The sequence below is a fragment of the Momordica charantia genome (genome assembly GCF_013281855.1).
Source record: "Momordica charantia cultivar OHB3-1 chromosome 4 unlocalized genomic scaffold, Mcharantia_2.0 BLBB01000004.1, whole genome shotgun sequence".
NCBI lineage: Eukaryota > Viridiplantae > Streptophyta > Magnoliopsida > Cucurbitales > Cucurbitaceae > Momordica > Momordica charantia.
Genome location: NW_028275162.1, coordinates 29,232,427 through 29,256,007, shown reverse-complemented (window position 1 = coordinate 29,256,007; position 23,581 = coordinate 29,232,427). Strand labels below are relative to the sequence as shown.

Here is a 23,581-nt window from a genome sequence, read left to right as displayed (position 1 = left end):
ATGTGTTCTCTTGAACTTAAAGTTTATTGACATATTTAGTGGAGGAGTGTCGATGCATCCATTTTCAAATGTGGAGTACCTTTGAGAAGATATAAGAACCGAATGTTTTTTTATCCATTCTTTCCTACTTTATCATTTTATGACAATTCATATGGCTTCAAAGTTGATTTTTCATGAGAAAACGAAATATATAGAGACAGACAACTATTTTGCTCATGAAACATTTGCTATATTGTCCAGAAACTTCTCAAATTCTAGATGCAATTTTTACTGAGGTCATTATCAAGTTTATAATTTCATCTCTCTTTTTATTTTCCTTTTTTTTTTTATTTGTCCTTTGAGAAAAGATCTCTATTGTTCAAGATGGCTTTTTTCTGTCTAGAGGAGTATTAGTTAGGCTTTGTTGATTTAGTGCCTTAGTTTCACTATTTTTAGGGAATTATTTATAACTATTGTCAATACACTTTTAGATCAATGAAGTATTGTTTCCCCTCATTGAGTTGTATCAGAATTTATCCATTTAAAAAATGCTTCCACCAACAAACAAAAAAAATCAAGAAGGTGAACTCTACTATTTATTAAAAAAAAATGATAAAGTTTAAGAATAATCCATAAACTAGTTTGTAAATGAAAAGAGAATATGAAAAAGATGAAGAGCACTCAAATGGGGTAGCATGGAACATTTTAATAACAAAAGGGGAGAAAAAGGACAAATTTTTTAGAACTTTGCGACGAATTTTTCCTTTTTTTAATTTTATTATTATAAAAAGAATCTTTGAGTGGGGTGCATTTTTCTTAATTTTAAAGAACCCTAGTCTCATACATTAATATTTTTGGAGAAAAAAAGTGCAATATCTAAAAAAATCCATCACGGCAGGAATTCCGATGGCAAAATCGAGAGAGCCAATAACAAAATTCAAAAGGCATAATTAGCCTAATTATTCTAAAACATGGGTATATTATTGAATTGTTATATATATTTATGAAGGTATCCATGTTTGAACATTTAAACTATGCTTAAATTATTTCAGAATCACATATCAATTTTTCTTTTTCTTTTTCTTAAGTGGTGAAAATAATTGATTTGATAAAATTGATCGCCTAATCAACTCTAAAAAATCGAATTCAATCATGATCTTGAAAATTATTATTTTTATCTCATGCTCCATCTTCTTTCCACATCATGATTTACATTTCCTAAAATCGTGCTAGTATAAAGTACACACTCACATAATGACCCATGTGACATTTTTCTTTATTTTAATTATAATTTTATTACAATTATCTTTATATTTACGCACCTCTCCTCCACATTCATTCCCACTCTATTCTCACTTCTAAACGAACACACGTGGAAACCTGGATTAAATTCGAAAATTACCCCCACAACAATAATTACACCCATCTTTTAACCGCTATATTCCAATTTTTACCTCACTCCCAAAACATGCTTTTCTATTGGTTAATCATTATCGTTTTTAATTAAGATTTAACGCTAACGGTCTTCTTTTAAAAAACGTTAAATTTTAATATCCCGTTGATGGATTGGTCAGGGGTCAACGTCGCGTGGCCGTTACGTCCTTACGCAAATACGGCGCACGCTATCAAAATACGGCGCCAATAGTAAATTACTTTTAACAATAATAAACATGTTTTAATTGTAATTTTATTTTTAATTTACATCTATAGTATTCTTATGAAAATAATATTAGTAATAAATTTTTTTCCTCTTTTTTTTTAAATCATATATATATTTTTTCTTTACATCGTTACCCTCTTTCTCCTCCCCTCCGTTGGACGAAATTTATTAGGAAAAATAAATGTTATGAAAATCAAAGAAAAGGAAAAAAGAAAAATTAAGGCAAAATTATGGAATTTCTGCGCACAGATTTACCAGAGAGGAGCATCTTCTACTCGGGAATGGCGACGAGCACCGGACGCCAAGCTCGTCGGAGAAATCTGTAACGGAATGTCGACGATATCGGCCTCAGGGAGCGGCGAGTGGTGGAGGTACCGATTCCGGCGGCGCTGGTGTTAGACGCCGTTAACAATCCCTCCTGCTCTTCGATTCTCCTATCGGAGACCTTATCATCTCCCGGCGGCGAGGAGACGAACAAATCCTTGAGTTTCCTCCTGGCTCTGACCTCCTTCTCATTTTTCTCGGGAATCATATTCTCATCGTCCTCCTCGTCGTCGACATCTTGAGGATCGGCGGAGTTATCTTGATAGGGAAATCGGCGGCGATCGGTGCGATTGAGGAGCATTCTTAGGGTTTTTCGGCGGCGGCGGCGGAGGTGAATTACGGGGCTAGCGGTGGGGCTTCGGGTAGGGCTTCCAGCAACGGTACATTGGGAGGCTAAGAGCTTGAATTTATGCAAGGTAGCCATGCGAGGCGTAGATTTGAGAAGAGATTCCTTGCTTTCTCTCTCTAAAACTGAGAATCAATTTTTGTTGATGAGAGAATTTGGAGATTGAAGAGAGAGAGAGATCTGAAGGGATCAGAACTGAGAAATGAGAAGTGTGAATCGATCCTTTTTCGGCTCTTTACTCTTTGGAGTTGGAGAGAAGGCAGCACTCAGCACTCAGCACTCAGCCCTCAGCAGCAGCGAATAATAACATTTTTCTTTCTTTAATATTTATTTATTTATTATCTTCTTTGGAGGGTTATACGCACAGATTGCCATTGCTTACACGTGGCGGGTCCTAGGAACTTGCATCCAAATCCTTCCAAATTTTACATTTACGTTTCGAGACACAAACCTCATTTCCTAAACCAACCCTTTTAATTTCATTTTCCACTTCAAACTTTTAGATTTACTCAAATTTAGTTTCTCAGATTTCAAAATATCTATTCCCATTTTTAATTTAAAAAAAAACTATTTTGGTATTTAACTTTCAAGTTATGCCCTATCATCTACTTCAACCTACTTTTGTTACTTTGATAGTTAATATACATATTAATATTCACCAAACAACAAATAATTATAAATTTATAAAAACAAGAATAAACATTTCCAAAATTATATCAAAATAAAATGATTTTGGGACCAAAATTAGATAATCATTACTGAGGAGATAAATGCGACAATTTGAACATAATTTAACTAGTTAAAATATATAATCTTCGACTTATAAGTCAATGGTTCATTAAAAAAAAAAAGAAAAAAAGTCTAAAGGTTTTGAACTTCTACTGACATGTCTGAACTAAAAAATTGAATAATGAAAATCATTTTTCATTAACGAAATTTAAATAAATATTATTCACATAGGACAAAACAAGAGTGGCAAAATTGAGGGGTGGGAAAAGAGAAATGACATCATAATAGGTATATATAATAGACATAAGAAATATGTTAAGAAAAATAAATTTTCTTAATTTGACAGTAAAACTAACGAATTTTATTGACCCTAAAATTTCTTTAAATAATTTAGAAAAAGGGAAAATAGTTGGTAGGTTACATATTTTCTACATTTTAAAGATCCATGAGATTTTAGTGAGATTTCTTTGTTACTTAGGTTTGAAAATTTTATAATTTATCCCCTAAAATTTTCAAAGATGCATTTCAAAACTAATTTTATATCATTATAATGTTGATATTGACAAATATAAATAGTTTTACAATACTCTTTAGGGTGATGTGAATTAAAAAAAAAATAGAAAAAATAAATCTTCTTTCTCCCCCTCTCCTTGACGTGACATGGTAATACATGCTCATATGTCACTTGTTTTCGCACCATATCAAATCAAATATGGACCAGTTAAAATCAAAATAGTTCAAAAATGTGATTGAAATTTGAGCAAATTAGACACAACTATCAATATTTCTTCATTTTCTTATTTAAAATTCTTTCACAAAAAAGTTCGATGAGATCAAATCTTACTGAAGGCTTCGACCAGTAGACTCAAAATTTAATTGTGCATGAACAAGTCAACTACCAAAAATATGAATTTTTCTTTTTTAATGAGAAGAATATGATGCCCATGACTTGTGCCGAAATTGACATAAATCTAACCATAATCAATATAATAAATCCAAATTGAAACGATCAACAAATTTTCAATTAGTTTGCGCAATCAGTCTCTTCAACATTTATTGTTCAATTAAATTCACTTGGTTTGATTTATTATTTGAATTTTGATTAGCACTCATAAAACAAGAAGAACCAGTCAATTTATTCATCACTCTGATACAATTCAAGTGACTAAAGTATATATTCTCAACGATAATCTCCCTCACATACAGAAGTAATAGAAAAACAGAAAGACCAAGTCAATCAATAACGATGAAGCACATTTAACAAGCCTTCATCTGCAACGAACCTCCTCTGTCCAACGTTCACACTTCACACCACAAAATTCAAAGAAAAAAATGAATGATTCAATTGGCATATTAATTTGAAAGAAAGATTCATATGGCAGGGCCCCGAATAATGATTGTGAAACCCTAACACAGACATTCCACACACAAAAAAAATATATGTATCAATCAAATTTCAACTGTTACATAAAATTACAAGAAACGTTAATATCATCAATATGAGATTTTCATTTATTTATTTACTAATGCCTCTGATGGTTAAGCTATATGTGTGATTAAAGAATTGAATGAAATTTGATTGGCAAAAGAAAAAGAAAAGGGGGAAAAGCCAGAGGAGACGGAAGTGCGAGTAGTGTTTGGAGAAATAGAAGAAAGACCAAATTAGAAGTGTTAGTTCAAGTCAACTACGCGTCCAACAACTTCCATTTCTCCATTTCAGTGAATTCGCAAAATTCACACCATCCAAATCCATAACCATTAACCAACCTCTTCATTGGAAATGGCTTCCAGAGTGTTCCCATCTCCTCTTTTTCACCTTCTTTCGCCTTTCTTGCTCCTGGTTCTGCTGAACTCTGCTGCGTCCTCTGATTACTTAGAATGGTTCTTAAACTGCGAACGTCCCAACTGCGAAGGTAATATTTCGTTAGAAATTCCTCTCTTGAGAAATAACGGAACAGGATTTTGTGGTTATGCTGGGCCAATTAAGCTCTATTGCGAGGCAAACTACGCAACCATAGAAATTTGGGGAGCAAAATACCAACTCCTGGGTTTTAGTCAGAAGGATCAAATTCTTATAATAGCTGAACTTGGCTTTTCAAGTCGATTTTGTATGCCAGATAAGAATAGTCCCATCCAAGCGATGATTCCTGTATCTAGTGACTGCGAGCATCCCGAAATCCAACGCAAACCTACTTGTCCTGGAGCTGAATTGAGATATATACCATTTGAAAACATAGCCGCTAATGCTGATCCACATTGTGTGTTCAGTGCAGTCGTGCCAATTTCATCATCGTCGTTAAAAGAACTTGATGATTTGAAAAAGGTGGCACAGGATATCAAAGCAAAGTTTCACTCTAAGCTGAAGGTAGATGCTCAAGTATGTAGAAGCTGCAGCGTTCCAGTTGGTGTTTGTGGTTATGGCTTGCCTTCCGATCAAACAAGATGCTACTGCCATGCTCCCTCTACTGGGTTTGAAGTCTGTCCTTCCTCACCGTCACCGGTGGCTGAAGCGCCAAAAACAGCACCTGCATCCGGTATGTTGTTGTTTTCCCTCCAAAATTGATGCAATAGTTTTATTCTATCAAGGTCTCATCCGGGGCAGTAGTCATTAGTCAACACTGTGATCTATTTTGAACTAAAGCCAACAAGTCTTGGTGACATAAAACTCAACTTCATCAAAATGTCTACCCAAAGGAACAAAGACCATCATATCTAACACATTTCATGATAGCTCGAGGGTGATGATATGACATAAATTATGGGATTCCTATTTTTTAACAACTATGATTAAAAAATATTAATACATTTACATAGGAAGGATAATTTCTTCTTTTTCTCTTTCTTTTTTTTCTAAAGGTCATTTGAGAAAAAAATACTACTAAATTAACCTTTCAAAAATAAGGTATCCAAACATGTTCTGAATTTTAATAGTTTCGAAAACAGTCCCAACAAGCCCCTAGATTTCCCCAGAAAATACATCTTCCTCAGACATAATGGTCATTTTGTCTAGCTTTTCGCAGAAAAGACCTCACGCTTCTTAGCAACAATATCTCTAGTAATGATCACACCCAAGAGCTACTCTTATTTCCTCCTTTTCAGCCCACTGATAAAAATCTCAACAGTATATATATATATAATATATATCTTTTAAAAAAAAATAAAACCCAAGAATAAATCTCAACAATATAGCTCAAACATCTGGAGATACATCATATTTCTTGAAAGTTAACATATATAGACACCACTGGTTAAGATTCCCTTCAGTATTTTTTTTCCTGGTTACTTTTCAGCTCACAACATGAAAACCACAAAATTTTCAACAATTATAATATAAAATAAGAAACAAAAACTTATCCTGAGTTCTAAAAATAACATTTTATTCATAAACATTAAGTTAAGTTTCACTAAGAAGATGAAGTCGTCATTTCCAGTCACTGTATTTAATTTACAGAGACTCTTTTAGGTTGACGGCCGGTCTTCGTCTAACTACATTAGGCATACATGTTTGTTTTGGAAACTCAGAATATTCGTTTTACACCATGTTATTGACAAATTATGATTATAAAATCTAAGTCAATTACCTCAATCACCTTTAAAATGGTCATTACACACTGAGGGTTAATGTTAGAAGTCCGAGTATAAAATATAGCTGTGTATACATTCTTTTCAAATATTTTTGGGTCTTTGACCAAAATGCAAATACGAAAGGTCCAGTAATCCAGAACCAGTTTTTGATTTATAAATTTGGCCAAGAATTCAAAATTATTTTTGTAAAAGGTTAAAAAATAAAAACAAACGGTAAGTAAATAAGCCTAATATTTTAGAAACATAAAACTAAAAACAAAATTGTAACAAAAGAGAGCTCATATATATTTATATTTTTTTTATATATTGTTGACATTTTTCATACATATATTCATATATATCTTCAAGATTTGAATCAGCTGATGTTTTTTCCGGGTTTTGTTTTTATGGCTGGGGTGGATCTTCTACTCTTTGTTGAAATTATTTAGTAGATCATATCCTACAATTTCTTATTTTCTCCCTGCCACTTTTTAGTTGGCGTACTCCAACTTCTATCCTAAGATACTTAAATTCAAAAATCCAATTGCCACATGGTTGATATCAATCGTCCTTATTCTGTAGCAAAGATTACGGTGCAAAAGCAGGGGTTAAGTAGGTGATTGATGAGGTTGTGCCAACTTTAGTGGCGTTCACTTGGGTGAGTTGTTGAGTTTAAACTTTTGAAATGGAGTCTGTAGGTAGAGAATGAGATATTAAGACAAATAGGAAGTGTACATCTGTATTCAGATCAAATTATAGCTGGGCTATAAACGTTAATTGACTGGCGTTGGTATCCTAGCACTTATGGAAGCTTCTGTTTGACAAAACTTCACATCCCACTTCGTTAAAGTCCTTCAATGAAATCATCATTCCTGATAATAAACTAAACCATTTCATTCATTCATCTCTATTTTGTACCTTTGAGTTCACAATCCCCTGTAAAAAATGCCTACCAATCCCTCCAAAACCTTGCTTCTAGTCCTGATATTCATAGAAACGATTCTAATCCAACCATTGATTTCATTATGTGATGACGAGGAGGAATATATGAACTGCAACTCGTCATTGAAGTGTCTCACATATCCAAATCTCAGCTATCCTTTCTGGGGTTCGAATCGACCTGATTACTGTGGCCATCCAAGTTTTGAGTTGAGTTGCAAAGATGGAGCTCTACAGATCATAATCAAGTCCATTGCCTATCGTGTTCTCGAGATCAATACCGACACACAGACTCTGAAGGTAGCTAGAATAGATTACTGGAACAATATTTGTCCACAATACTTGAAGAACAGCACGTTGGACTTGAATCTTTTTTACTACAGCTCAAATACTAAAATCCTAAAGATACTCTATGACTGCCCATCCTTGCCCGTTAATCTTCCTGGTCAATTTAGTTGCAACATAAACAGCTCCAGTTATGTTAATCTCATCGCAACACAGAATGCTGATAGTGGTATCTCAAACGCGACGAGATGCAACCATAGTGTTGATGTTGCAATCTCTCAATCAGAGATGCAAACTCTACAGAGCAATCTAAGTGGGCAAAATCTAATAAAAGCTCTTGATGCTGGATTTGAGTTGCAGTGGAAGATAGACAATAACGTGTGTTATCGGTGTCGAGAATCAGGTGGGCAGTGTGGTTCAGACCCAAGTTTGGGAGAATTCACTTGTTATTGCTTAGATGGAGCTTTTAAAACCACTTGTGGATCAACACCATCAGGTATTTATCATTGGTGTTTCTTTGGAAAACACAGATTCTACTTTTTGGTTCACATTGATGAAGTTGCATCACATAAGGCTTCAACTGTCTCTTTACCCTAACAGATGTTAATTCACTTCTCCAAAAAATGTTTCTAGGATTTCCTCAACTTCCCATTAATTCTCCTATGAACTTTGAAATGGTTTCTATTTCCTTGAACAAAATCCTGAATTCAAAACTGAAGAACAGAACTGGCAGAGCAACTATCTAAAATTATTTTAAAATCTTCTAAGGGTTCTTTCCACTAACCCTAAAGGACAAGTCAAGATCCACTAGAACGCACTTTGAATCCCACCACCACTCAATTCAATCACCAAATGCCAAGTTATTCTTTCCATTTCTACGACGGATTCTTAAAACTCAACACTCAGAAAAGATAAAGTAATGGGGAATCAAATCATTTATTTACTGACTTACCTTTTCGTCTCGTCCATTCGCCATCTTTCTCCTGGTTTACTCGACGACGTCGCGTCCTGCCCTCCATTGGAAACTTGGAGGGCGAGATCTGTTCCCATATTAGCGCCATCTCCGTCCAAATATATATATATATATATTTTCTTCTTCTTTTTTAGGGAAGATTTAGGTTATATATATATTATTCTAAAACTTCGAGGTTCTTATGGATTTTTTAATTAGCGTTCCGTTAATTTTGACGAGGGGAAAAGCCAAAGGTAGAAAATTTAAACAAATATTTATAAGAAATCCCACCAAACGGTATACCGACAAAGTGGCGGAATTTCTTTTATTAAATGGTTAAAAACTTAAAACTAAAAAAGAAATTAGAAGTCAAAAATAATATATAAATAATAAGGAAATAAAACACATCAATGAATTATGATTTGGCTTTTATGAGGTTTGGATTCTTAATGATTTAATCTCTATCCATTTGTAATTGCATATATAAATTACTGCTTATTTGATAATAGAAATTAATTAATTTTTAGTTAATTTAAAATAAATGCCATGTAACAGATATCACCTATATATTGATATTTCTTGAATTGGAACATTTTGCAGGGAAGAAAAGGCAATCCAATTCCAGGCCCCTTCTAATTGGTAAGTTCAAATCTCTCTCTCCCTAAGCTGAGTTATAGGTTTGAATTTCCTTAACAAATTAGAAAAGAATGCCAATTTTTACTATATTATAACCCCTAAATTTTTAGCCACATTTTATTTAGACTTTCATATATTCTACTTTAATCTTTAAATTTGGTATAAAAAATTATTTTTGCCCGTTTTGTTAATCTTTTTTATTAAAAACTCCACAATTTCTTAATTGATGTGATGAGTAATTGTCTACATTGTAATATTTGAAGCCACAATATGTCATTTAAATGTATAATTCCGAAACATATTTAAGTTCTTATCATATTATTAAAGAAAAATTAACGAGAGTATAAATTTTCTTAGTTCAACGACATGTAGAGTGGAAATTCAAACTTCTAAGTCGATGATTACAATAATAGCCTTTCAACAATTAAATGTTTAAAGGGTAAAATGAAAGAAATGAAGTTAAACCAAAAAGATATGACTATGGCAGACATTGTTTGTGTTTATGTGATTAGGTGTTTCAATTGGAGGAGCATGTTTGGTTGCAATAATCTTAGGATGCTGCATCATCTTTTACTTGAGAAGAAAGAAGAAACATCCCATTCAATCTATAAGCAGAGAAGCCCCTTCTCCTCCTCCTCCTCCTCCTCTGTCTGATCATCTTAACAAAGACCTGCCACCTCCTCCTCTTTTGAGTTCCTTTCAGAGTCACAGCATTCCTTCTTATCCCTCTTCCAAATCCGACCTCGAGAAGGGCGGCAACAACCACAAAATTCAAGTATTTAGCTATTCCGAACTCGAAAAAGTTACCGATAAGTTTAACCGTTCTCGAGAGCTCGGAGATGGAGGATTTGGCACCGTTTACTATGGTATGAAAATATTACTTTTAACCTTCTTGGTAAGAAGTAAGGTTAGATTAAACTTTTAAGGTTTTGTGTATCTGGTACTTGTACTTTTGAAAATATTTCTAATAGGTTATTAAACTTTCGTGAACTTTGTGTCTAATAGGTCTAATCTGTTAGCTTAATGCTTACATGTATCATGATGTTTGTATTATGGTTAGCTGATCTCAAGTAGATTTTTGTTTTTAGTGGCGTAAATGTTAAACTCATGAAGTTAACAGTAGGTAGTGATCTATTATAGTACTAAATTGTTCAAAAATTTATTACACTAATGTGATTTTGTGTAATCAGGGAAGCTTTATGATGGCCGTGAGGTTGCTGTGAAGCGTCTATATGAACACAATTGCAAACGTGTGGAGCAGTTCATGAATGAAGTGGACATCCTTGCCAATTTACAACACCACAACCTTGTCAAACTCTACGGCTGCACCTCAAGATTCAGCCAAGGCCTTCTCCTTGTCTACGAGTACATTCCCAACGGAACGGTAGCCGACCATCTCCACGGCTCGCGGGCAAAGCTTGGTTTGCTCAGTTGGCCTCTTCGGTTGCGAATCGCCATCGAAACAGCAAATGCACTTGCATACCTCCACCATTCTGATATCATCCACCGTGATGTCAAAACAAACAACATTCTCCTTCACAACAACTTCACTGTCAAAGTGGCTGATTTTGGCCTCTCAAGGCTGTTCCCTACTGATGTAACTCATGTGTCCACTGCCCCACAGGGCACCCCGGGCTATGTCGATCCTGAGTATTACCAATGCTATCAACTCACTACTAAGAGCGATGTGTACAGCTTTGGCGTGGTCTTGATTGAGCTTATATCGTCCCTACGAGCAGTTGACACGGATAGGAAACGGCATGATATCAATTTGAGCAACATGGCAGTGAGTAAAATACAAAGTCGAGCATTGAATGAGTTGGTTGACCCGAAGCTCGATTTCGATACTAATGATGAAGTTATGAGGATGACAACATCAGTTGCAGAGTTGGCTTTTCGCTGCCTACAACAGGAAAGGTACATGAGGCCTTCCATGGAAGAAGTCGTTGAAGTGTTGAGGGAGATTGAGAATGATAAATCCATTGCTGGGATGGCTGAAGTTGTCGATATCGGAGTTGCTGCAGACGATGTCGAGCTTACAAAGAACACAACACCCTCCCTTTCGCCAAATTCTGTCATAGTTGACAACTGGGTTAGCAGCTCTACCATCACAAATTCCTTGTGATTCTTGAATCTTGATATTTGCTTATTTTTGTTCCTTCATCTGGGTTCATATTTGGATAAGTACATATTGTGTAATGTGTATAGCAGTTTTTGGATAGCTGACACTGTAAACCATAGCCTTCATTTCAACATGGGATTAAAATTTGATTTGTCTTTAAACTTATAGATTTCATTTTTATTTTTCTATTTTGGATAAGTATGCTTGTTTTATTTAACATATTTCTCGTCTTTTATAAAAATATATTTAAATTCTTAATCAAATTTCAAGAAAGAGACAAGATTCTAAAGACTACTCTTCTAATTATAACTTTAATTTTAAAAATGTTTTTTAAAATGTAGAATAATGCCTTTCCGAAAACAAATGTGGAATAATGTTTGAAAAATTAATTTTAATAATGTTAGTTGGTGTGGGCCCAATTTGGGGTGAGAAGGTGACATTGGATAAGGTTTTCAATACATCCTAGATGTGAGTATATGTTTTTTATATCACATTTTCGGCAATAAATAATAATAGTGAGGTTTCGGGGTCAAAAAAATTAAAATAAAATAATAGTGAGGTTTACCAATGAAAAAGACTCGTCTAAATACACACAAAGGAATATTTAGAAAGCAAAAGTATAATTCCCTCAAAAAGGATTTATTCTATTTAAAGACTAAATTAAATAATCAAGAGTGACTTATAGCCAAAATGGCTGAAGCAAACAATAATGTTGAATTTTTCATTCATTCATGAACCTTTTTTTAGATACAAATCCACCATCGTGTGAATATATTTCTGAACTACAATTCATGGACTTGATCTGCTATAATAGGTTCCTTCACATTCCACTATTTTCAAGTTCCTGGGCAATAAAAAGGAAAATCGGACTTAATAGCAAAGGTCAAAATGTCAAATGTGGTCCCTTCCCTCGTTCTTATGTTTTGTAAACATTTATTGACATCACCGTCCATTCCAAATTACTCCACTAACATACTTACAATTTTTATTTCACCCTCTTTTTTTCATTTGAATCTCATATTCTCTCTCATTCTCCCCCTCCCTCTCCTTTGTTTCATTCAAGGATAGAAAATTGTTTATAGCCTAGAAGTATGGATTTCAAACTCATAAATTAACGAAAAATCTCTCTCCTCTGTTTCATTTAAGGATAGAAAATTGTTTATGGCCTAGAATGTATTCGCGGGGAGAACAACAAAACGAAAAGGGAGAGAACAAGAAAACGAGAAGAGAGAGAGGCAAAAAAAACAAGAAGAGAAAGGGAGAAAAAGAACGAGAGACGACAAAGAGAACGAGAGGGAGAGTAGAGAAACAAAATTTAATGAGTTTTCAAAATTGAAATGATGAATCTTTTTAATTTGTGAATCAATTACCAAATCAACAAAAGAGAGGTACGTGGATCCACTTAAATCAACTTAAATGCAATCCTACGTGGATTTTTTTCCTTTTTATTATGGAAATCTTTTCCAAAAAGGAAAAACAAATCCACTTAAATCAACTTAAATGTTACGTACTGCAATCCCCCAGACTAACAGAGAAAGAGGAGAGAGCGATTAACGTTTTCTTTCTTTTCTCTCTCATTTTTTTTCTTCAATCTCCGTTTGATTTTTCCCATGCTAAAAAATTTTTTAGTAAAGGAGAGAGAGAAATGGAAGGTTGAAGAACCAAAAAAATTTTTAGTAAAGGAGAGAGAGAAATCGAAGGTTGAAGAACCAGAAAGAGAGATGAGGTAAGAAAATATGAGATTCAAATGAAAAAAGAGAAGGAGAGTAACAATTTTAAGTATGTTAACGGAGGAGTAGGACGAACATAAACATAAAAATGAGGAGATGGACTACCTTTCAGGCCGAAACCCCAATAAAAAGCATAGAAGTAAAACATGATTTCCCCAACTATACACTTCCAATTGATTCACACCATGATTTTTCCAACCCAGTAAAAAGGTGAGAGAGAGGCACACAATTTAATCACCTCCCCCATTACCTTTTTGTAGAGAGAGAAAATAATTTTGACAGAGACATAAATCTGTGGGTGTTTCCCATCTATGAGATTCACGTGAGCCCAACAACAAAAGATAACACAGAAAATGACAGTTGAAGGGATGAAAATAGGGCCAGACTCCAGAGTTATCTGTGAGGCTGCTTTATTTGACAACATCATTCAACTTTCTCTCCAAAACTTCTGAGCAAATTTGACCCATCATATGGTAGAAAGACATGAGATCAGATAACTGCTCTATTGTCATCTTCCCCATCACATTCCTTGCTGTTCTTTCTCTCTGTTCATTTAGCTTCAGTTTCTCTATGTAGGAACTCCCATTTCTGATTGTTGCACCCATCTGCTTCAGCCTGTTCTCCTGTTGCACGCTCAGAGCAGTGTTTGACTGAAAAACAAACACCATTACAACACCCAAATTTCAGTTAACAGTTCATAAGAATGAATGGCTCAAAAAGGAAATAAAAATTGTGCTTTTGAGTTTTGACTTGATTAATATGATGATGGTATTGGTACCTCGAGGAACTCTGCTCCGGCTTCGAGCTCGGGCTCCTTCTCTGGCTGTGCATCTCGGCCGGTTGTGTATAAGTTCTTGGCAAGGGAGAAGCTTCGGACTATGATCTTCCTTTTCTTCTCCATCTCATTGTTCAGCTTTAAAGCCATTTTGGGTACTGATAATGTGCTGCTGTTTAGCTTCTTTTGGTATGCGACCACTGCCTTCACAAATTGCTGCACCAATCCCATATGTAAACTTCAGATAAATCCACAATTCCCCAATAGTTACAACTTACAGACATGTCATCCATATTTTCATAAATTAAAAATTTTCAAGGTCGATAAATTAGAATTGATATCTTTTTAATGTCAACAGGTTGTAGAAAGATGTCAATAACACATGCCAACGATGTTATTTGTTCCTATCTAGATGTCCAAGTAGTTCTACAATAAAATACAAAAAAAATTGTCATTTTCTCAGAGTCAAGAGCCTTTCCAGATGTCCAAGTATATCTATAATCAAATGCCAAAACACGTCTTTACTTTAGAGACAAAAGACAGAGGATGGGTCATGTGTCAGAGTTTGAAAACGGATGAAGATTTATGTAAATAAAATAGTTTTTGTAGACAGTTTTAAGACTAAAAAAGAATACAACTCAGGTTGGTTAAGTCATCTTGATTTACAGCATTCAAACCTAACATCAAGGTCTAAAACTTATTTTATTTTGTTGAGTTAGATTCTCAGATGGCTATTCTATTTTGTTCTTGAACTTTATATAAATTAAAAATTCATTTTGGATGAGATAACCTTTGAGATAAACACGTCTTAGTCTCTTGTTAGATACGTGTTTGAAGCTACATAAGACCTCTGTGGGTTTCAGAATTTTTTTTTTAATGAAATGAGTATTATAGTTTAGAACCGAAACAGAATTTAAATCTAAAAATCAACCAATTAGAGGTAGAATGTTGATGATACCTGATAAGCAGCGGGGCATCCGGGATAATCAAATTCATCAGAATCTGGGCGTCTCATTCTTTCAGGATGAAACTGAAGTCCCATAATGAACTTGCCCTCTTCGGGATTGTAAGCATCAGGATCATAAAACCCTTCAATCAGCCCATCAGGAGCAAAAGCCATGGGCACGAATCTCTGAGCCAATACCTTAACTCCCTGATGATGATAACTATTTACCCGAATCTCCATCTTATCGTCTTCCAAAGAGTCTCTGAACCAGTTGTGCAATGGCGTATTCTCCACCACATTCACCCTATGCCTATGGCCGTCGTAATTATCGTAATCAATATGAACAACTTTTTCCCCTTCCAGAGTCTTCTTCCAAATCTCTCTGTCAATGTCCTGATAAAGCGTGCCTCCACAGGCGACATTGAGAACCTGCGATCCTCTGCAAATCCCTAGATAGGGAATGTTCCTCTCGAGGCAGAGCTTGGCCAATCGCAACTCGATTGTGTCTTTCTCTTTATCAATGGCGGTGTCGCTGGCGTGGAGCCTCCTGATCTCCTCGAGTTCCTCCGGGGAGAGGCCGGTGGTGTCGGTCTCGTACAGAGAGGGATCGATGTCTTCCCCTTCGCAGAGGAGAACTCCATGGATCGGCTCGAAACTGTCCAGCAGCATGTGCACGCCGGCGACACGGGGAACGATCACCGGCACGGCGCCATAGCCGACGATGAGATCGAGATGGTACTCGCCTGAAGAGAAAAATCAAGATTAAAGGAATGGGCGGATATGGATTATTATGTAATGCATGCATGCGAATGGGAAATGAAGAAACGCACCGACGAAATCGACGAATTTGTTCTTGCGAACGCAGCGGCGGGAGACGACGAGAACGCGAGGAAGGATGACGGAGAGATCAGAGGCGGCCATGAAAAGGGAAAAAGAGAGAGAGTAATAGTAAATTTGTAGGTTTGTGTTTTGATTGAGAAATGGTGTGGAGGAAGCTGGTTTATATAGGACCCCAATTATGGCTTTTGGAGAATGAAAGGAACAACAACAAAATTAGGATTCACAGTTCAGATTAGGAATTAGGATTTTATTTATTTAACAGCTAATTAAATAATTAATTAAAGGAAAAAAGGAAGAGATAAAAACCATATTCGTTGCGTTGCGTTGCGCCGCGTAGGTTTGAAAGTTCCCCAGGTTTATGGTTTGTGAGGCACGCGTGGCTGCCGCTGCCCCTAGTGTTTTCTTAAAAAAAAAAAAAAAACGTTTTTCTTAATTTAAAATTGGGAATCGTTTTGATTGGATTTATATATATATAATTTTTATATCCACGGGTGTACGGCCTAACTTTGACACGTCTTGATATTCGATGGGTTCAAAATTTGAATCCTTTGCTTCAAATTAACTCATGAGCATTGTTTGAATTTATATTTAATCTTTTACAAATTTATTAAAGAAACACTACATTAAAGGGAATTAGGACGCTAAAGGTTACATCATAAAATGGTACCACATATCACAATTAGAATCCACAAATGAACACACAGGTTCGCTTTGGCAAAATTAACCTACTTTTAAGACAACCTGTTTTCTCTTTTTCTTTATAAAATCATACTTTGATAAATTGAGTTTTCCTACGAATTCAAATGACACATATATATACAAAACGTTTATCTAAATTAAATAAAGAAATAAAGTCAAAAGTCAAAGAAGGAAACACAGTAAATAATATCGATTCCTCTATTTTCTTAAATCCTAATTCAGTTTTTGACCTGTATCTTATTCTAATTTCTAAACATGTGACTTAATAGGAAAAAAAAACAAAACTCTTAAAACTACCCCTATTAAATTATGATAATTTTAATTAAATATTAGATATAATAAATTTTCGAATTTTTACAATTATGTTTAACAATGGATGTGTGCGTGGAGGCGGCACCGTTTGGTGTGGTGGAGCCATGGCCCTCACTCTCAGGCCTTATCTTTTTTTTTTTTTTTTTTGCAAATTAATTTAGGCCTTATTTTGGTTAACATTTAACAATGAATATGAATCTCTCTACTCACTCGCATACACGTAAGTAACTGCGTATGCGTTTGTTTTACAACCTCAACCTACACATTTACGGTTTTTATTTTTTCGTCAAAAAAGAAAAAAGAAAAAGGAGTGGTTTTTGTTTTGTTTTTTTAAAACTTTTTTTTAGAAGAGTTCTTTTTTAAAAAAAACTTACAGCTACACATCCTGAGTTAGCTTTGAACTGTTGTTGACTTTTTAGTATTTTTTATTTATTTTTAGTATGTTATTTAGTATTATCTATTTGTTACTTCCAAAGAAAGAAGCATGGTCTATTTATTAAATACATGCAAAATAGACAATTTATTTTATTGAGTTAGTTGTAAATTTGATCTCTTAATTTTGAAGTTTGTGTTCAATAATCTAAGTTTTACAGTGTCTTAGAAAATTTGTACAATAATTCTTATTGGAAAAATATTTATCTAATGAATTCTCTAAAAACTTCCCTAGTAAATGAAATATACATACATTTGATCAAAATCCAACCATAATGAAATTTGGACGTCTCAAGTTCGAACAATTTCCAACACTGTTAGACATATTTTGTCGCGTAACTAAAACATCGAATATTAGTCGTTGCAATATACACTCGCAGGAGTTTAAAACGATGTTACACAGAATCTCGCAGTTATAATCTTTCACTAACTCAAGTAACTCAGTCTGAGTGAAACTTTTATGGTCTTATAAAGATTTGGATTTTCTCTCCATATAGGTAGCGCCCCACTAGTTAGAATCTACTTCAATTCGAGTTTGAGAGTTTTTATTATGCGGTCCAATCGAGTTGGGGCACGATTACCAAACCGTGTTGGTTAATCAAAATCACATAAAAAGTGTGCTTTGAGTAGTAGTCAACTGGGGTAGGGAAAATGTTTTTTTGAGTAGTTAACTGGTGTAGGTAAATATGGTTGGCCTTTCTAGTTTCTAGTGGCGTCTGGAAAACCAATAATGAAGGATTGGGGTCGACGGTGGGGCATTCCATATGATTAATAACGAATCTTCATTTCTTAATCATTCATCAACCGAGACGCCATGCATCAAAAATATTTAAATATATTTAAAGGTAATTACCGCTTCAAAATCACTTTTGTCATATTTAAATCAAATCTTTTTGAGAAAAAAGATTGGAGGTTAGAATCTACACGCCGGATGTTGTTCATTAGAAAAATTAGTTAAATCATAATTTAGTCTATTCTTCTAAACAATGTATCTGTCTAGTCTCTAAATTAAAAAAAAAAAAAGTTATATAAGTAAAATCTAAACTATGGTTCGTTCAAAATTGTTTAGTTCATTTTGTCAGCCTTCAATTTTGATAGAGCCTCAGGATTAAAAATATAACAACCAAATCTAAAGGTTTAGCAAATAGCAATACACATGCAATCATAGTAGGACCACATGTAAGATATATCAAAGATATTATTATTATTATTATTATTATTATTATTATTATTATTATTATATTATGGGAGAGAAGAGAAAAAAAGAAGTCAAAAACTATGAAACGCACGCCCACTTGTAAAAACGTTACATAAAATATTTGACTTCAATAAACTCAAAAAATAAAAAAATAAATATATATATGACTTCACTGATTACGTGGAATTTGTCAGGCGTCTAATCCCATAAGCGAAATGTGTTCGTTATCCTATACATGCATCTTATTCCTACCAGAAAAAAAAAAAAACAAAAATCAAATGTCGGGTCAATGTAACCATATGCGACATGTTGTGACAAATTTAGTCAAACTAAATCTATTTTTTCTTCTTCTTTTGTTTCACCACTTCTTCGTCGGAGATGGATGTAATATCGTTGAACTTCGCCAAACTATCTATTAAAGATGATTATTTTATACAATCCTTCCCATGATTCAATATTATTGGACAAATTGCACAATCTACCTTGGTTATAATTACACTCCTAAACTCTCAACTATAAAAATTAAACCCTCAAACTTCCTGATAAAATTGCACCCTCTAAATTTTTAATTGTAAAAATTAAACCCTAAAGTTTTACAAAATTTGAGACAATCGTCACAATTGTTTTAGACTCTGTGCAACAAAGGGCATTATTCTATTTGGTTTGTTTACCATTCCAATTTATATAAGAATGAATACTACGATTCACATTTCGAACGATGCATCTTCCTCTCCAAGATTTCAAAAAGGTACTTTTAGGATACGAAACTAGACATGCGAGTTTCTTCTGTCAAATGAGACGCACCTTTCTAAAAATTTTAAGGTTTAATTTTTTAAATTGGAAATTTAAAAGGTGCAATTTTATCACTTGGGAAAGTTTAACAAGTTTAATTTTCACTGTTAGTTGTAACAATTGAAAGTTTATGGGTGTAACGGTAACAATAAGATGTTTGGTGCAACTTTTGATAGAGAGCTGAAAATTTGAGGGATAACAGGAAGAAGTTCAAAGTAAAATTGTCCTTTTTTCTAACTTAACCAAACATATATACTCGAGTTTCTGCATAAAAAGGTGGAGATTTAAATTTACAAGTAAATATGAAAAACTATAGAGGAAGATGCTGATTCATATCTAACAATTTTAAGAGTTGGAAACCCCAAGTTTATTTAATATACACTATAAAATACTAGTATTAATTTCCTCTGATTTTCATGGCTTTGGAATTTATAGATTTAGCAATTTGCAGAGAGCCATGCATCCAACTGCAAGTATTTATTTTCTACAGAGTAACAATTAAAGCTGCCTGCCAAGTTGCAGGATTTTAAGGTGACCCACCAGCATCTGCAGAAATTAGGCCACAGAATCAGTAGGTTCCAATCCAAGTTTTGACTTTGAATTCAATCATAGAATTTAAAACATGAAAAAGGAAGCTTTCAACTGAATTCATGAATTTAAGACCAAGCAAAGCAATCTTCTCCATGCAAGGGAGATTCCGGTCAAGATGAACAATATCATACTATTGTGGAATATAGAGAGATTTGTTGTCCTAACACATGCCACGTATGACTTTTCAAAACTATTTCCTAAACGTCATGAGATGTTGCTTTTTACCTTGGGGACAAGAAAGAGTTGTTTATCTTGAACAGGTTTGAAACATGAAAATGAAGCTTAAATTGAATTGGAATTCAAGAAAATTTTCAAATTATTTGTCCTGGTCAAAATCAGAGAGAACATTAATCTCTTGGAATGGCTAATTTGGAAGGAGATTGTAGCAACTACACTGTTAAAATGGCTTCAAACAATGCAGTGGCAGCAAATAAGACTGAAATAGATGATATGAAATGAAAACATGGCAACATATCTCACCGGGAAGAAGATCCCAATTCAGGAAGCCTCCTTGGCCTCTAGCATTATTGAACTTGTAAACAGCACCAGAAGCTGGTTGAGAACATAACAACAACATCACCAAATTGAGCTTATTGTGTGTAAACACGAATGTTCACGTCGGTTATTGCGATTTAAAAACGATTACCTTCATAACCTCCAACAACAGGATCTTCTGCTAATAAAAATGGTGCATCAAGAACAATGTACCTGCAATTTGTATAAGAAACTTCATTGAAAATCCAGGAATGAATCCTAAAGTGGTAAAAAAGACGTGAAAGGTTACTTGAAGCAGCCAGAGCCAGCAGCCAAATGGCCTGCAAACCCGGTCCCGAGTCTCGTCTCTGCCATGCTGTCAATCATAAGAATCAAGCCTGATTTTCTTTCCAGCTCTATTATTTCTAGAACTCCAAGGACTCCAAACTTGGGTAACTTGATGTTTATGGCATCCACGAGGTTTTCGTCGATAATCTTTCGAACATCGGTCGAATTCCGACAGCTTTCATCGGCTGCAACGGGTACTCCATACTCTCTAGCTAAGTTACTGACTTCGCGAAGGCCTTTCCAGTCATCTCGGGCTACAGGTTGCTCAAAAACAAGAGGAACTATCCCCATATCTGCCATGGAATAATCATTTAAGACATTTTATCAATGACGGGAAGGAATAGAGAGCATAATCATTGAAAATATACTACATAACAGAGAGTTTTAGCTCATTTTCAAATCTTGAAAAATAAATATTACCCTTCAATCTCTTGAGAAATTTTATTGCTTCGTCGGGCGTGTATCCTTCGTTTGCATCGAACATGAATGAGCAGCAGGGTTGAGCTTCCTTTATGGCTTCAATAGCTGCAATTTCTGCAGCAAAGTTTTTCCCAACAACAAGCTTAAGAGTCTCAAATCCTTGATTGCAATACTTTGAAGCCAATAGTGACGCCTCTGCTGGGGAAATAATTGGGACCTGCAGAATCATATATCACAAATAATGAAAAATCTTCTTCAAGAATCAAGCAAAGACACTGTTATAGCATAAAAACTTATTGAGCTCAACTGTAATTGCAGTGGTTAAGGTACTTGTGACACCACCGAATAATCTCCAGAGTGGAACATCGATGCTATTTGCAACTGCATCAATCAATGCCATCTCCACCCCAGCCCTGATCTTTAGAACACAGAAACCGCTTAAAGAGTTGCTTTTAATACAGTAACCAGAGCCGATATTCAAAACTGAAATCATTTCATCAATATAAATTATCTCTATATCCTTGCAATGGTATAATATGATCTACTTTAAATTTAAGTCAAGTATAGTTTTTCTTCTTAGAACTAAAATACCTCATTTTAATAGAGATGTGCTTTGTCTTATCTTACGATATGGGGCTATGTCATTGTCCCCATAACAAAAGACTCATTGGTATAAAGAACTCGTCAAAATTCGAATCCCTCACCTCGATTTGCTTCATCAAAAGGGGAAACATGAACTTCCATTGGTTGGCTTAGTGGTATTGGGACCAGTGAAAAAGTAAAAGAGCATCGAGGAAATGCATTTAAACTATTTAAACTATGATAGTCACCTACCTAAGGTTTAAAATCCTATGAATTTTATCTAGCAACCAAATATGGTAGGACCAACAGGTTAGCTGTAAGTGAAAGGAGTTAGCTCAACAAGTTATAGGATCAGTTGAAACTCATAAATAAAAGAAGGCTACTGTTGTGGAATAATGATGCGATCCAAGTGAATTATATTCCCATCAAACTTACTAAATAAACACATCTACTCCATTCCTTTCCATGAAATCGCTCTAAATTAGCAACACTTCACTCACCGGAGCAAACTCCCGGGGGGATAGAAGTCCGGCAATATCATCAAACACCGAATTCAGAGTCGTCGGCGGGGTCCGCCGGAGGTAGCTGCAGATATCCTCAGCCTTCCCAAGAGCTGTTTCCAGATTGACATCAGTAACAAGAGGTAGCACTTGAACTTCCCCCCAACCCACACACCCATTACTCAGTTCCACTCTGATTGCAACATTGTCCACCATTTCAAGCTTCGTTTCCCCAATATGCAATGGCGAATTAAGCCCAACACTCAACGGCCTCCCTTCAGCCCTCTGCACATCCACCCAAAAAGTATCCGCCAAATTTTTGAACCCGAAACTTACCCTTTGGGCAGGGGCAGCAGAATCTGCAACTAGCTCAACGCCGCCGCCATGGCTAGAAGCGATGCAGAGCCTGGAAGTGCTTCTGGGAAGGCGTGGAAGAAGCGCGGAAGAAGAGGGGAGAAGAGCAGCAGACAGAAACAAAGCCATTGAGTTCGCTACACTCTCTAATTGGAGTTGCAATAGTGGGTTCTTTTTCTTGTCATTTTTACAGGCGGAGCTTTGTGGTGTGGAAAATTGGAGCAGATGATTAAAGAAATGGTGTGATAGTGAGATCTTGTGGACCCAAATGAAAATGAATGTGAAAAACGAATGAGACTTCATACATTTTGATTTGCTTGGGAAAATGTCCTTTGGTGGCGTGTGAGGGCCAGAGTCGCCATTCACCAAACCATAACACAAACATGTGAATAAATTCAAAGATGACCTGAACTACAACAAGGAAAAATATGAAAGTTTCACTTTTTGTCTCATTATTCGAAAAGAAAAGACGAAATTGTCTTTTAATTATTGTTATTTATCTTTCTTTTTCAACAAACATTGTGGACAATATTTTAAATGTTAATATCGATAAAAACGTCGAGATCTCAATTACATGAAAATGTATTTTAGAATATTTTTAAAAATTTTATAAAAATAAAAATTTGGTAACAAATATTTAAATTAGTCGATAAACTTTTCACAATTTCTAAATAAGTTTTAAATGATTAATTAATATTATGTTGATATTTTATTAATATCATTTATATTTTGTCAAATTTTTTGCAATATCATAAAAATATTAATTTATTTATCATATTGATGTTGAACCTACGTGTACATAAAAATGTCGATTTGTCAACATAAATTTAATGGATAAGAATTTCAGATGTTGGTAGGAATTAGCAGTCTTACACTTACTATGACATGTTTTCCTTCTAGAAGAAAAAAAGAGTTTAGGCCTTATTTAATAAAAAGTAGGTATTATGTTTATTGTTTTCATATTTATTTAATTAAAATGATTCATTGAATAATTTTTGGATTATGTGACAAAATTTTGAGAAAAAAAAAACTTTTATATTTAGAATTTAAAA

The 23,581-nt window shown here is 34.6% G+C and overlaps 4 protein-coding genes and 1 long non-coding RNA gene across 7 annotated transcripts; 1 reads left to right on the top strand and 4 right to left on the bottom strand.

The window, feature by feature from the left end:
• Positions 1 to 1,803: 1,803 nt before the first annotated feature.
• LOC111006461 (uncharacterized) lies at positions 1,804 to 2,617 on the bottom strand. Its single transcript, XM_022278415.2, has one exon. The coding sequence runs from the start codon at positions 2,385 to 2,387 to the stop codon at positions 1,911 to 1,913; it is 477 nt and encodes a 158-aa protein (XP_022134107.1). The 5' UTR covers positions 2,388 to 2,617; the 3' UTR covers positions 1,804 to 1,910.
• A 1,533-nt stretch (positions 2,618 to 4,150) lies between these two features.
• On the bottom strand, positions 4,151 to 9,368 carry LOC111006330 (uncharacterized). The gene is made up of 2 exons (XR_002600854.2): positions 8,779 to 9,368; positions 4,151 to 4,342 (listed from the first exon to the last, which is right to left on the bottom strand). It is a non-coding gene; the product is annotated as an uncharacterized LOC111006330 (long non-coding RNA).
• Positions 4,657 to 11,697, top strand: LOC111006329 (LEAF RUST 10 DISEASE-RESISTANCE LOCUS RECEPTOR-LIKE PROTEIN KINASE-like 1.3). Of its 2 annotated transcripts, none has more exons than XM_022278198.2 (4): positions 4,657 to 5,572; positions 9,379 to 9,417; positions 9,927 to 10,280; positions 10,605 to 11,697. In XM_022278198.2, exons 1-4 carry the CDS (start codon positions 4,819 to 4,821, stop codon positions 11,537 to 11,539), a joined length of 2,082 nt encoding a protein of 693 aa, XP_022133890.1. In that variant the 5' UTR covers positions 4,657 to 4,818; the 3' UTR covers positions 11,540 to 11,697. The 2 variants fall into 2 exon arrangements, with proteins under 2 accessions (XP_022133890.1, XP_022133889.1); XM_022278197.2 differs by lacking the exon at positions 4,657 to 5,572 and adding an exon at positions 7,235 to 8,322.
• Positions 11,698 to 13,343: 1,646 nt separating this feature from the next.
• LOC111006657 (putative glutamine amidotransferase GAT1_2.1) lies at positions 13,344 to 15,991 on the bottom strand. Its single transcript, XM_022278693.2, has 4 exons — positions 15,818 to 15,991; positions 15,000 to 15,730; positions 14,045 to 14,257; positions 13,344 to 13,916 (listed from the first exon to the last, which is right to left on the bottom strand). Exons 1-4 carry the CDS (start codon positions 15,906 to 15,908, stop codon positions 13,677 to 13,679), a joined length of 1,275 nt encoding a protein of 424 aa, XP_022134385.1. The 5' UTR covers positions 15,909 to 15,991; the 3' UTR covers positions 13,344 to 13,676.
• A 3,572-nt stretch (positions 15,992 to 19,563) lies between these two features.
• On the bottom strand, positions 19,564 to 22,821 carry LOC111006196 (L-Ala-D/L-amino acid epimerase). Of its 2 annotated transcripts, none has more exons than XR_015790076.1 (7): positions 22,176 to 22,821; positions 21,401 to 21,511; positions 21,094 to 21,310; positions 20,636 to 20,966; positions 20,498 to 20,578; positions 20,332 to 20,403; positions 19,564 to 19,806 (listed from the first exon to the last, which is right to left on the bottom strand). XR_015790076.1 is itself a non-coding variant. In XM_022277975.2 (7 exons), the coding sequence occupies exons 1-7, from the start codon at positions 22,656 to 22,658 to the stop codon at positions 19,787 to 19,789; spliced, it is 1,296 nt and encodes a 431-aa protein (XP_022133667.2). In that variant the 5' UTR covers positions 22,659 to 22,819; the 3' UTR covers positions 19,564 to 19,786. The 2 variants fall into 2 exon arrangements, 1 of the variants encoding a protein (XP_022133667.2); XM_022277975.2 differs by having other exon boundaries at positions 20,498 to 20,559; positions 22,176 to 22,819.
• Positions 22,822 to 23,581: the final 760 nt, after the last annotated feature.

Excerpts from the sequence above, each read along its gene's own strand:
- LOC111006196 (XM_022277975.2), bottom strand. The coding sequence starts at position 22,658 with ATGGCTTTGTTTCTGTCTGCTGCTCTTCTCCCCTCTTCTTCCGCGCTT. Across the intron at positions 20,560-20,635 it reads GCTGGCTCTGGCTGCTTCAA|GTACATTGTTCTTGATGCAC; the intron begins GTAACCTTTCAC and ends TACAAATTGCAG. Across the intron at positions 20,404-20,497 it reads TGTTGTTGGAGGTTATGAAG|CTTCTGGTGCTGTTTACAAG; the intron begins GTAATCGTTTTT and ends GTTCTCAACCAG.
- LOC111006657 (XM_022278693.2), bottom strand. The coding sequence starts at position 15,908 with ATGGCCGCCTCTGATCTCTCCGTCATCCTTCCTCGCGTTCTCGTCGTC. Across the intron at positions 15,731-15,817 it reads CAAATTCGTCGATTTCGTCG|GCGAGTACCATCTCGATCTC; the intron begins GTGCGTTTCTTC and ends TTTTCTCTTCAG. Across the intron at positions 13,917-14,044 it reads CCGGAGCAGAGTTCCTCGAG|TCAAACACTGCTCTGAGCGT; the intron begins GTACCAATACCA and ends TTTGTTTTTCAG.
- LOC111006329 (XM_022278197.2), top strand. The coding sequence starts at position 7,548 with ATGCCTACCAATCCCTCCAAAACCTTGCTTCTAGTCCTGATATTCATA. Across the intron at positions 8,323-9,378 it reads TTGTGGATCAACACCATCAG|GGAAGAAAAGGCAATCCAAT; the intron begins GTATTTATCATT and ends AACATTTTGCAG. Across the intron at positions 9,418-9,926 it reads TTCCAGGCCCCTTCTAATTG|GTGTTTCAATTGGAGGAGCA; the intron begins GTAAGTTCAAAT and ends TTATGTGATTAG.
- LOC111006461 (XM_022278415.2), bottom strand. The coding sequence starts at position 2,387 with ATGGCTACCTTGCATAAATTCAAGCTCTTAGCCTCCCAATGTACCGTT.